Genomic DNA, 14,784 nt, shown 5'->3' on the forward strand with positions numbered 1-14,784 from the left:
TTTTAATATTAGTATATTAATATACTCGTATCCATGGTAGTTTAATTAAATGTTACAGTTATTCAGCGCGACTTAAATATGTAAGCTACTGCTGGCTAAATTATGCTGTATTACGAATACAAATACAAATAATTTTATTTTGTTTGACAAAAAATTGTTAAAATGATGGCATTTAACATTTAATACATACACATGTACATAATAATAATACATAATAATTTTACCAGAATGTAACATACAAAATTCATTGAATTGTGCTATATATGAACACATCATATATTTTACAGTGCAACATATTTATTTATAAATAATGCATTATACAAATTACAAATAATTCAGTAAAATAATTGTGTCACATTATATTTAAGGTTTAAAATAATTTAAATATTAAATGAGTAAAAACATTTTTTCTATTATGCCCCTTCTCTCCCCGATGCATTGATAAAATTACATTTTTGACAAAACGGGTTTCACAGCTTGATTTTTAGAAAATAAAATAGGTATCACAACTTTACGTGTTCAAGTAATAATTAACTAGCGACTCGCCCTGACTTTGCACGTGTGGATATTGTATAAATATACACATTTAAAAATATATATAAATAACAATATCAAAATTTGCGTGGTTTAGAACTTAAGATATTTTACGTAGTTTATAGCTTACAACTAAAGCGGGCAAACAAACAGATGCAAACAAGTATTTAATTTTATACTATTTAAAATTATCATATGATTAGAACAAACAATAAATAATATTGCGTTTCGTAAAACTCAATTTTTGACTAGCAAATCATAAACTAAGACTTTAGTTAATTGACATTCTCAGTCGTCTTACAAAATACATACACATTTACAACAATAAACAAGCAAATGAGAAAACGTCATAATATTGTCAATAGTAAACCCGGCCTTGGCCGCCTTAGTATCACAAGAAGTCGTTGAGAACCTGTACACGACTTCGTTTTCCTTTAATTAAATTAAAGGAGATAATTACTCTTATATTATTACTATAATAATTATTACACCTATTCAAGTGTTAAATCTTAATTCTTATTAATAAAATGGGTATGTAAATAATAGTTAACAGTTCCTCTATTAACATAAATTCCTACATTAATAATAATATTTATTTATTCAATCCAGGCTTTACTGAAGTTTACTGCAGTGAGTTTAGTGTACGATTTATTTAAAATAACTTCGTCATAAAATACTGAACTTAACAGGAAATTCTTCATTTCATCTTTTAAAATTATTTGCACAATCTTACATATAAGGAATGTGTGTCTATTTAAATCATGTTTATTTATTTTAGTTAAATTTTGACGCCTTAACAGTTCAATCAATCGTTATGAAATTTGATATTTATATACGTAGAATTTAGGATGGAGAAGACTACATTTTATTCGAATTTATCAACATTATATCAGTCACACGAACGAATTAGCAGGTAAAAACTAGTTTTCTTTAATCCTGAAGTTTTTAATGATTCTTAAAGATATTATTGTCAAGAAATTAAGTTTGTTTTTATATCAGTTTCTTACCTTTTTGCTCACAAATATGTGTGGCTAGCATAACATTTTCACTAAATATTATACTAATAATTTATTCCGTTTTTGTACCTATTCGATGTGTGTACTGTATTGCCGGTAATAGACTCTGTTTAAAATTTTTTTCCTGTTTTCATTAATCTGTACTTTCCATATGACATCAATCAACCTACAAACAGTTCACTGCAGCTCACAACCACCATTATACATTTATTTGTTTTTTTTTTTTCATTAATTTGTAAACATATCTCTTTATTCTAATAAGTAAAATAAATTGATTCCACTGTAGAAAGTAATATTGTCGGTAACGTTTGCGGCAGATAGTGTAAATGGCCGAAGCGAGCCCCCGCCGCGTGCTCATCCACCATCCATTCTCTGATAACATCCGTTTCCTGGGTGGCGGTCCATCTCGGTGCATCTCCGACTCTCACCATTGTTTAGAATAGATTCATACGGTCATCTCCGACCGTTCAATAATAGTGCACAATGAACGTTTCATGTACAAGTGATCGGATGAAAATAAATTTTATGGTAATGCATCCATTGCAGCACACGAATATGTAACCGTATATTCTCAATACAAGTTTAAGGGCTGTTGCACAAGCGTCGAGTCGAGTCGAGTGTTGTCGCGGCGTGGGTGAGCTCAACAGCGGTTCCTAAGCGGATTCCCTGGTACTATTATGATGATGATTGATCTGCGATTACATTTTTTATCGATTACAAAAATAAGGATTTTCTCATTGCTTTTTTACTAAAATCTTTTACAATGGTTTCATACAATTGCACAGATATGGTAAATGCAATTTATACCACCAAGCATAATTTATTTTTATCTTATGACTAGCTTTTATCCTTTACTTTATACGCGTTGATTTTGGAAGTAGGTAATCGCTTCTAGATAGCGCCTCAAGATGTAACATATACCAGATTTTAAATTAGACTTTTAGAAATACAAATGTGGAAAATAGCGTTCGATTTGGTGTAGTAATTTTTGTATGATGCCGAAACAAACATAGAAACAAACAGATCAAAATTCTAGAAATTAATATTTTAGCTTTTATTCTTCTAATTAAGACCCCTTACATCAGTTTCTTAAATATCTCCTGTGTACAGCGATAGTCTAGTTATTATTTTACTGTAGATATTAGTATGAATGAATGAATATTTACTAAATATTAGTGATTGCCAGTAGCATATATGTAATTTTAGTATGTATGTATATCAATAATTAGTAGTACCGCATTCGAGTATTCTGACACTTCCCTATGGTTGACTGGGAGAGAATGCTTTTAGCATTAAGTCCGCCATTATGTACATATGTACTAATGAATAAATAAATAAATAAAAATATTTTAAAATAGTAAATAAGTATTTCTTAATAACTATTAAATAAAATGCTAGACTTCATTCAGTTGCATAAATGTTAGCTAGTAATGATTAGCGCCATGACTTGCAATGAGTGAAGAGTCAGTGGGGTGGACAGTTTTGTCCTCGGCGTGATGAGACTGCAGCCATTCACAAAACGCATGTAAATAAAGTAATACGCAACTTGTAAGTGTTAGTATAGACCGTTGCATGCACGAATTATATCTAGTGTTTCTACATTGATGTGAACGCATAACTAATATTAATGTTGTGCTCATCAAAAACTACCACATCAACAATTTTTTATCTCATGCTTTAGAAGATTTGTTAGAGAAATGAGATATATTTCTGTATCAAACCTATTTCAACCACATATGATTCACTTTATTCTATTTTACTAGAACAAAATTATGGGTTACAGCTAGTAACTGATATATAATATTAGCATCAATAATACAATACTATATTACTACATTATTTTATATTTTTATTGACATTGATCAAGGTTTTGTATGTAAAGATTACCAATCAAAAGAAAATTATTCATTTTTACGAGTTTTTGTAACATGAAACGTCTTTCAAAAAGATCGACTTTTTGAAAGACGTTTCATGTTACAAAATAATGTAATAAACATAATTTCGATGCTGCGCATATTGTGTGGTCGTAGTACGTGTAGTGGCAGTTTAGTTCATTCGTATACAGTAAAGGTGCGTTTAAACTAAACTAGTAAAATATATACCTCATAAGAGATAGCTAAATACATTCTTTAGTAAATCATTTGCATACGCGAAAAAAAAGTATGTTGTATCTTGTTCTTATAATCTAAACTTGTTCAGTGTTTTATGTTCTTTAGTCCAACTCCACCTTAACAACTACTATCGAAATATTGTAGTTATACAAGAAGCTTCAAATTTCATACCATAAAACCAGCAACAAGTTAAAACGTCGACACTATTGAAGATTTATTGTTATTGCCTGAGACGAATTGTCAAGCCGACGTGTAGATGGTGGCGCGTGCGCCCAGCCATCAAATCGCTCATGTATCTAAGATCCGTGCAATGATATATACAGCAGTGCGGTGAATCAATCTTCTAACTTTTAGACGTTATCTACCATCAGCGCCCACATAGCAACTTATGAAAGACTTTCGTCGATCCCTCAGCGAGCACATCGCTACAAATTTTAACTCTGCTACTCATTGGTCTACGGTATGTAACGCTAGCGTCGCTGCTTTAGTAACCAAAGTACATATCGCAATAACTCGCAACTTAATTAGGGAAGACCTGACAGTAACAGAGCAAGTTGTCATCGAAAATGATATTTAGATTGCCGCCGGCATTTGGGATGTGTTTCTCGTATTTTATTGAGGCCCTAATGAACCGTATTCATTGTCTCGGTTACAAGTTAACTGTTCATTTATTGTAATATTGCGTGCATCTAATGTGAATACGATATACGTTTTTGTTATTATATTCACAAAAGCTCGTTACAACAGACACCCACTCGTTATTCAAACGATAATGATCTTGAATGAAATCGGCGTAGGTCGTGTTTATTGACTATAGCTTTACGTACTACGAGGCGGATCCTAACTAAATACAAACATAACAAAAAAATAGAAATATACATCACTACAGTGCTACTATTTAGGATTGCATATTATACGCTTAGTGTGCCAAGGAAAATGGCAAAGGGTGTGGTGCTAAATGTGACTTCAGTATGTAGGTAACGACTAGACTTGAGGACGAGTCGACGATAAGACACTGACTATTTGGCATTTTAATTTGAATGCTCCGATACATTAATATTTTCTAGTTGTTAAATGCTTTTATACATAAATTAAGTTGGAAATAAATATAACTAAAGAAATTCTTACGTATCTAGTACAAGCGTGTATGGTTTGTCAGTTCCTAATCCTGACTATATATCTAACAAAATATTGACATCGATACGGTCAATTGGTCATCTAACGTTATACAAGTTGTATTTTCATGCAGACCGCAGAAATTCTGTGACAGTTTTTTGAGTAGATATCGTAACATTTAATTGTCATCGAGCTTATTAGAATTGGCTGTACTTTTGATATAATATACAGGATATTAACTCAAATTTACGACCAATTTTATTTACTGGCACTGACTCATAAGCTTGTAACTTTGACTATTTATAAGTAAAAAGATTCTTACGTATAAATAGTCAAAGTTACAAGTTCATCTGAAACATTTTATACAAATGTTCGACTCTGAAACACTGTGCACTAGCTAGGTGAGATGATATTTGTGTATTAAGTAAGGACCACCGCGTTCGCACAGCTGCAGCGGTGTGTGGCTCACATTGCATCCACTTGAGATCGCCGCTGCACTCGCTTGCAGCTAAAGCGATATCATTGCACTTCCGTCTTACTGACACGAATATTACTAATATCCAGCTCCTGCAGTACAGCCCACCTTCCCAGAGATTTAATGTAATGATCACAAAGAAATACAATCTTATGAAGAATGCAATCTGGTTTGGCTCGCAACATTGTTTAGTTTATAGTCGATTGCTATGTGCCTAGATACGCAACATAGTGAGTGATGCAGCAATTTTTCACTGACCCGGCTGTAAAACGACGTCCTCTTGTCTTATTTTATGTTAATGTACTCATGTTCACCTTTTTAAAGAGCTTACCTACTCGTATACGCCGTGTTTGTCGTATACGTGTATACTTATTAAGAGTTATTAAAAAAAAAATTATAACTGTATATACCTGTTTTTATCAGATTTCGTCGAATCGAGTAACTCTATCCAAATAGGTTTGGATTTATTATTTTCGTCATGTTACTCTTTATTATGCAAGTTAGCTAGTGTGCAAGAAATAATGTAGTTTATCATTAGTAATTTATTATATTTATCCGGGTATAAGATATAAGAAATTATAGGTACGAAATTGTATCTTAATTTTAATTTATTGATGTATTGTAATTGTTAATATGATTGGAATTATAAATGCCTACTAAATTTATATACATATATAAAGATTATCTGGACGATAATATGTGAAGAGTCAATGATGTTAAATAGATTAGTACAGGATTGGAGGGTCAAATGATTAGGTGCGCGTGCCGACAACCCACGAAAGCCATCTGTTCACTTAAATTCGGATTTACGCCACTACTGATTTGGACTGTAGATTAAATTCTATTGTCACGCCGAATCACTGGAATGATATACGATACTACATGCTGTTGTAATACAATACTTCTCTTTTTTTCAAACGCCATGCTGTAACACATTTTTTTCCTTTTTTGCAGGCGGAACTCGTGGATATGAGAGCTGAATTGGTGCAAGCACGCGCGACGACCGCCGGTAAATGTACATGCAAATATAAAATGCATATAAATAGCTATAAAAGGAATAAGGACGGCTGCACATTGCCTGACATTGTCTTTATTTATGACATTGTTTTTATTGTGTATATGAAAATTTCTCGTACATATAAGATTAACTAATGTTATCAAATGTATTTCTTTGACTTGTTCTTTTGAAATCTACTACAGAAGTGGTCTTTAAAAATACTTATAAATGCTTAGTTGTGTGTAGAATGTACAAGATTTTGACAGTATTACGGTATATACTAGCGTTTTTATATTCAATACGCCCAGTTCCAAGAATCATCAATATTATGAACATAAAAAAATCTTGTTTATTTCAAGGAAAATGTTGATCAAGTCAATACAATATCTATGTACAGTAAATTTGCGTTTGAACTCAGTTCACTTAATGTACTTTACAATGAAGTAACTAATTTCGTACAAGGATAATCTTTATTCTTTGTATCGGTCTCTCAACTCGACCATATTGTACAAATACTTAGCCTAGATTTTAATTCTAGCAAAAATGAAAGGTGTAAACGGTTTTTTTGTTCGTTGCCGTTCATTATGTCACACGATATTTTTTGTAGAATTCCTACTTCAGGGCTGAGATGTGCACAATTTAGTCATGTTGGGAAGAGACCATCAACAAAAAAAACTATAATTTTATTTCTTTGTTGTTAGTAAATGTAAGTTCCCCCTTCCTAAAAGTTTATTCTGGTGTACAGGCAGATGCCAGGATGGCGGCGACGCCGCTGGCAACGTGCCGGAGGCTGCACGTGCCCGATCGGAGGCGAACCAACTAGCGCGGGAAAATGCCGCGCTGCGTGAGACTGTACTTGCATTACATTCCGAACTATTTGGTGCTAGGTACTGTCATAGCATAAATTAATATCAATTAGTACTATTATGATATTACTTCGCCGATTTTATGTAACATGTTTTCTGTTATCTATAGCTGTACAAAACAAAGTAAAGTCGGAACTGTAAATTATCTCCAGGTATGCTTGGAATATTTCACATGTCCCAAGTGAAATTTCATATGCTACGTCAAATCATAGTTACTCCAGCTATGTCGTTTCTAAAATGTGTATTCGTTTACTCTTACCATAAAAATCAAATAGTAGCAAATAATAGCGAGTGTGATTTCAAGTCATTGCAAACTAAAATGGCTATTTGTGATTTGTCACGTATGTTTTTAATACACATGTGTTTAAAACATTTAAAAAATAATATAGAGCCTTGAACAATACTATTTTTTATAAGGATTAATCAAAATATATTTTTTATTATTATTATTATTATATATATATATATATATATATATATATATTATATATATATATATATATATATATATATATATATATATATATATATATATATATATATATATATATATATATAATTACTAAACAGTGATATTACTACTCTAGGCTCGCAGGCTTAGTCCATATTTATTGCCATTTACAGTCGAGTTCTTATACAATTTTATCATTGAGGCACTCGAAAGTTAAAATACATTTAAAATGAAATAATAATAATAAAAATACATAACTAAACAAGAAAAAAAAAGAAAATTAATGTAGCAACAAAAGGAAACTTAATGCAAAATATTTGTGGTTCCATAAGGTACTTATTCAAAATAAATCTTTATCTTGTTATATCAAAATTTCTCAATATAATTCATAATGTATTTAAAATTATTATATGTAGAATAATATTATAACAGTTTTTTAACGAGACATGCATTGCCTAGAGGTCCCGACATGGCTGACCAGATCACCTAGACAAGTAACATACGAATTTGTTAGCAATAGGTTGCCACTATTATGTGATGACGATGTCTATTCTATTTTTCTATATGCATAAATAGAATGATCGCGCGGTACTGAAAACGTACCTATCGTCCCGTAGATTCGTTTGCCACTTGTCTAGGGGAGCTACTTTCAGCGAGACTAAACAAGCTTTATTTATTTAGTTATTGCAAATTAATTATAAACTGATATGGCCATTAAATAAGTGCACTTTTATATTTTTATTTGTTATATTTGTCCGACAGACTGGCTACGAAATATTTGGATAAGGAATTAGCAGGAAGAATTCAGCAGTTACAATTGCTTGGGAGGGACATGCGTGCTGAACTTAGAGATTCATTATGGGCTCAGGTATGTCATTGTTATATAATATTAATAATAAAACCGATTTACTCATAATTTAGGCACAGGAGGCGAGTTTATCGCAAATTTCTAGAATTAACACAATGATATTTATTAAATACCCAGAAACTTAGTCGACGTCAGTAATTTAACACGCCGCCAATCATAGGGATCAAATAAATTAAAATTTGTAGCTACAGACATTAAAAATTACTTTTTTTTATACAACTTAGAATGGCAAGCAAGCTAACGGCCCACCTAATGGAAAGTGGTAACCGTCGTCTATAGATATGAGCAGTACCATGGATATAACAGAGTATACTGTTTCGCCCATGATACCCCCCATGCGTTGCCATTCCTGAGGACTCAGGTGTTATTCCTCTGTACTCAGTAAATTACTTATGGAAAAAGCTAAGAGACTTCGCAGACAAGAAAAAATTTACATCGTATTTGTGCTCCGTAAAAAGAATTGTATTTTTTTACACACGAATTCATAACAAGTTCTCAGTAAACAACTGAGAATATCATTTTCTGCTAATAAAGAGGTTCACTTCTGTATGAGTCCTAAAGACGTCGCATTATTACAAAATTGAATGTCAAGGGCAAGTAATACTGTGACTGCAGGTGGAAGCGGAGATCCTGCTGCAGCGTCACAAGACGTTGGTGCGCGTGTGCCGCGGCGTGTCGCCCCGGCCGGCGCGGCCGCCGCCACCTGCGCTCGCTTCTAACACCGCGCACGCAGCGCATGCGCACCGCGCACGCCCGCGCACAGTGCGCGTGCGTCGCTCTCCGCACCTCGGACTCGGTATTTCTGTTACAGTAAGTATTTTTAATTATAGACAAGCTTTTTAATTAGTCGACACGAAAGGCAGATTTTTATTTCCAATGTCAAAATAAGTTCTTGTATCCATGATGGGTAATTTTAACATTAACGCGAAATCGTATTTTCTTTTTTAATTTATCGGGTACAAATGTAACACATGTTACTTTCTCTATCTCAAATAATACTACTGTGTACCAAATATGCTATTCGTAACCATTTTTGATTATGCTAATAAGGTTTCAAAAAACAAAAGAACTTATACATTCATAATATTAATAATTATGTTAATCCATCCATCAGTAAAAGCAGTAGTCTATATATTTTTCTATATCAAATAATATGTATATACGAAATTCATTGCAGTTAAGTTACAATAAACATTCACTTTCACAGCTATAAAAAGAAGCCTATGTCTTTCCTGTCCTTATAAATCAATCGATAATTTATTAAAAATACTAAGAATATGCCAAATTTCACAACAGTCGGTTGAGCCGTTAGAACGCCAAGAAACGACAAATAAACAAATTCTCTTCCGCATTTAAAATATTAGTAAAGAATTACTATTCTAATTTCTTTCCCTATTGTGACAATAAACAATAGGTATCTACTCTTTGGTTATTGTTGCCAGCTGGCATTCGTAATAGCCATAACGTTGGCATCATCATTTAAGTCCACTGTTTACTTTCTAAACGGTTTTAAAGATTTCCAATGAGTGAACGTCCATTAGTTACACATTCTGAAAGTTCCGAATACTCATTAGTCACCGCGTAATGAATTGTTTATTGTCTTTAAGAGACGATTGCAACACGGAACGGTTTAATTATATAATAAGTTAGCTGTAGGTCGCTTTTACAATTAACAACCAATAATTAATTAATATTATAATTGGGGAATGTCTATTAGGAATATTTTGTTGCAGTTTGGTACTTAATTTTGTTTATAAATATATACCTATATATAGAAACGTCTACAATAATCAATACAAATGTATTTTTTTTATGCAACTTAGAATGGCAAACAAGCTGACGGCCCACCTGATGGAAAGTGGTAACCGTCGCCTATAAACATGAGCAGTACCATGGACATAACAGAGTATACTGTTTTGCCCATGATACCCCCCATGCGTTGCCATTCCTAAGGACTCAAATGTTATTCCTCTGTACCCTGTAAATTCACGCCATATCCCACCCTTCAAACCGAAACACAGCCATGCAAACACAACTGCTTCATGGTTGAAACGCGAATGGGACAGAGGTACCCAAGCAGTCGACTTTTGTACAAAGTCTCCCTCTGGTATTTTCCCCAAATCGAACCCGTGGGATTAGAAGCTGAGACATTATGTTAAATTGTTGCATTACTGTAGTGACAAAAGTGGACAAGTTCATTATCAGAGTACTTGACATATTTCGATGATGACCACACGTTAGGAAATTTTATTTTTAAGGGTTTTACCTTTTTTAAGGGTTTTTCTTAGGTATATCAGCCCTGTCGTTCTTTGAACGTATTCCTCTAACTTAACCTACCTGCCTACCCATGGAAAGAGAGAAAAACATTTTTAATGTTAGTAATGATAAAATTATATTAACGTAACCTAAATCAGAAAATTTCAAATAAATTATTATATTTTAAATATACAATCGGGACTTAATGCGATGAAACGTCGGTAATAAAGAAGCAAATATATGGGTACTATTTACTTGCAAAGGTCCCTATTCTGTATTTAAAATATGTGTAAACAACGCTAAAGTTTAAAATTAACTAAATTATTGACAGTCATTAATTCTTTTATTATTATTCGATCAGCATGAAAAATTTTATACATATACCAAATTTCATGCCAATGTACTATTTTTTTAATGAGTAATAATAGAATTATAACCCTGCCTGCACTATCGAGATACGCTGGCATGGCATCAGTGCAGGGATGATAGTTGAGGTTGAAAAGGCAGGTCAGTTAGCCCATCGTGATGAATTCCACTAGAATTAACCACGATGGTTTCCAAGGGGAACCACGTGGAGGTCGATCTGATAGGAGGGTGTATTGCTAGCAGTGGCTCAATTAGACTCTAACAATCCCTTTCCCCCTGCCCATGTACTATTGGAAATTATACTATTTATCCCGTTTACGTGGGCAAAGTCGTGTAAATCTAACATGATAATAATCAAATAATATGGTGTTCAGGGCGGCCGCGAGCACGGCGTGCCGATCCTAATCTCGGAACTGGAGGCGGGCGGGCCAGCCGCGCTCACCGGAGAGCTGTACGTCGGCGACGCCATCCTCGCCATCAACGACCTCGACCTCACGCAGGTACTGTACCATACCATCGTTCTGTATAGCTCACGATAGGGCAGTTCAAACAAAGGCTCTGCGGAGGTGGCGCCACCACGCTACAACGTATATAACAGCAACATCGGATTGCTTTTGAAAATCGGCTGACTAATGAAGCGGTAGTTTACTGTAGTTGTGCTTAGCGAATGCGGATTTACATCCCTTCCACTTTTTTTTTTATCGCATAATTATTATTTGAATATAGATAAATTCATCTGATGTAGTATGTATTTTTTGTTGTAAATCACGTTGCTCTTGTCTTTATCTTTTAAAACCCTTAAAAGACCTAGGAACCTTTTCAGCTCTTTAGAATTTTATCATTTCAACAATTAAAGATATCTAAAAAAAAAAATAAAGAATAGTTTGAAAGAATAATTTTGTTTTTTTTTTCCCATGGGATAAACAGTACCAAAAAAAGAGCCTTTGTAAAAACCTATTTAAATAAAATGTATTTTAAAATAATTTCATTTGTATAATATAATATTTCCATTGTAGGCGTGTCACAAAGAAGCAGTGCAGGCATTACAGAGTGTGAAGGGTGACTGCGCGCTTTGCGTTCAATTTATAGCGACTGATGACGACGATAGGCTATCAGAAGATAACTACAGGTAATTATAAAAGAAAATATAACTAATTTGCTAAAAATAATGATATAACAAGTTATACCAATGAAACTATCATAAAACACTGTATGAACTATTAATTACAGATCTCAGGTTACAATTGTGAGTACTAAATTATATTTTTAAGCAGTTTCAGAAATGCGGAATTTCAATACTAAACCGATTTGAATATTTGGAACTAGGTAGACACAACATGTATATTTTGATACTTAGAATGGCAAACAAGCTAACAACCCACCTAATAGGATATGATTACTATCGTCTATCGACAATGACAATACCATAGGCATTAGCGAGTATTATGCGCACGTGACACTCCTAGTGCTGCAGGTGTCCATAAGCCAGAGCGAACATTTACCATCAGACAAGCTTTATTCTTGTTTGCCACCTTCATGGTATAGAAAAATTTTTTTGCAGTTAATAGGATTTACACTCTAGTAATTTTATCACGATTAATGTTGCTGGTTTTTTTCTGACCATTATATATTATATTGTTGATATTGTTACAGATTTCCACTGTACCCCGAAGACGGAGAGGTGTTCGGGGGAGAACAGGACGGCTCGGGCGCCACACCCACTGCGCCGCGAACACCTGACTACACCAGGTATACCTACAGGTCGTCCATCATAGTCATTTTCATCCATTATGTATATTATATCTACTCCTGTATTTCATCGACATTAATATTAATAAACAGGAATTTTTGTTTTTTTTTTGTATGTTTATATGTAACGGATTAACTGAGAACTAATTAACCGATTTTAATAATTCTTTCACCTATAGAAAGCTACACTATTAATTAGTAACATGGCTATATATTTTATTTTTTTAAAAAGCTGTACGAAACCGTGACGAGTTGCTATTATTTTATAAAAGACCTGTAATAGAAAATATTTACTAGAGGGAGACTTACAAAGTCTCGTTATATATATCTCGTTATATATAGAGGTACCCAAGCAATCGTCAAAAGTCGATTGCTTGGGTACCTCTGTCCCATTCGTGTTTCAGCCGTGAAGCAGTTGTGTTTGCATGGCTGTGTTTCGGTTTAAAGGGTGGGATAGTATGAATTTACAGGGTACAGAGAAATAACACCTGAGTCCTCAGGAATGGCAACGCATGAGGAGTATTATGGGTGAAACAGTACACTGTTATGTCCATGGTACTGCTCATGTCTATAGGCGACGGTTACTACTTTACATCAGGTGGGCCGTCAGCTTGTTTGCCATTCTAAGTTGTATATAAAAAAAAATTGCAATGCGTATTTGTAAAGAAAATATTTGTTTGTTGATACGTAGGCCGGAGTCAGAGGCGGGGTCCAGATCAAGATCGGGGTCGGGATCGAGGTCGGGCAGCGCTTGCTCGTCGCCGCAGTATCGGCCGCCGGTCGCCTACCCTGACTACAACTCCATCAACAATAATCTATCCATACTCGACATGGACGATGACTCCATCAAGATCGAAGCGCGCCTCGAGCCAGATACATACCAGGTTAACTTTCTCTTTATGCAATTTACAATGACATACAAGCATTTGCACTTATAGTAGTTCCCTTACCGTTAGCGCTCAACAAAATAGATAAATCCGATACAGGTGTAAAAGGCTTGACAAGTTTTGTCGAATAAATCAGACGGAGTCCGTTATAAGGTTTAAAATCCATCTTAAAATATGGCACTTTGAAGTAAAAAAATAGTTGTGGCATATTAGGTGTTTTTGTAATTTCCGATTTCAGCTGTGTTACCGAGATAAGTTTGTTGACCGCGATGAAAACTAGCTTTCTCTATCCCATATAGTACGTGAATGCCAAACTTCATAGTAATTAAATTAATATCTTAATAAAGAAACTCACTTTCACATAAGGAAAATCAAAAGAGAGCAAAATATATGCAATTTTATGAAGACTCTTTTCTGTGTGTGTCTACTATATAATCGTGTAAAGTTAAAACACATACAGCTGCGCATACATCTTGCTTTCCCATTATATCGAAATGATAAAGTAGTACATTATATTGTCGCATTATAATAGTAAATTATAAAACATCCTTTTACACACTAAAAGGAGAATTGAAAAACAAATTTTCAATCTTAAACACGCTATATCTTACAATAGTGTGACGATCATTTGGGACAAATCATAAACGTTATCTTTATAATGAGACTCGTACATTGAACGTTTGTAGCATGTAAATGATAAATAAGAAACATTCTGTATTCTGTAATCATTATTTTGCTCTATGAAAACTTCTATAAGATGATTAAGTAAGATGAGATTTATGTGTAGGTTCCACGGGTGCGGTCGGCCCGCTCCACGCCGGTACACGTGCGGCGCCCCCGCCCGCAGCACCACACGCCTCAGGTAATTAGTATCTCTTTATTTTTACCAGTTTGAAATATTACTTGAATATGGAAATAATATCTCAAGAGGTCCTTCTTGATATTGTGGTTATTCTTTTATTACTGTACATCGAGATAATTAAGATTATACTTCACAAAAAAGCCGACTTCAGTTGTGGAAAAACCAGTTATTTTGATTTAAAAAGTAAACTACTGAATCGATTTTGATAAAATTTATATGGGACCAGTATG

General features: G+C 33.8%; 1 protein-coding gene across 2 annotated transcripts in view; it reads left to right on the forward strand.

Moving 5' to 3' along the window:
* The window catches only part of LOC113511790 (Golgi-associated PDZ and coiled-coil motif-containing protein-like), a 69,667-nt gene that overhangs the window by 47,805 nt on the left and 7,078 nt on the right, over positions 1 to 14,784 (forward strand). Inside the window, exons 3-11 of one of the 2 annotated variants that reach the window (XM_052897846.1) lie at positions 6,207 to 6,261; positions 6,995 to 7,136; positions 8,329 to 8,434; positions 9,050 to 9,244; positions 11,431 to 11,556; positions 12,073 to 12,185; positions 12,710 to 12,817; positions 13,497 to 13,689; positions 14,480 to 14,554. In XM_052897846.1, the coding sequence (XP_052753806.1) occupies positions 6,207 to 6,261; positions 6,995 to 7,136; positions 8,329 to 8,434; positions 9,050 to 9,244; positions 11,431 to 11,556; positions 12,073 to 12,185; positions 12,710 to 12,817; positions 13,497 to 13,689; positions 14,480 to 14,554 (1,113 nt within the window). The remainder of the gene's footprint in view (positions 1 to 6,206; positions 6,262 to 6,994; positions 7,137 to 8,328; positions 8,435 to 9,049; positions 9,245 to 11,430; positions 11,557 to 12,072; positions 12,186 to 12,709; positions 12,818 to 13,496; positions 13,690 to 14,479; positions 14,555 to 14,784) is intronic. The other variant, XM_052897849.1, reaches the window with a different exon arrangement.

This window comes from Galleria mellonella, unplaced genomic scaffold (genome assembly GCF_026898425.1).
Source record: "Galleria mellonella isolate WM207_F2 unplaced genomic scaffold, CSIRO_AGI_GalMel_v1 utg117, whole genome shotgun sequence".
Lineage (NCBI taxonomy): Eukaryota > Metazoa > Arthropoda > Insecta > Lepidoptera > Pyralidae > Galleria > Galleria mellonella.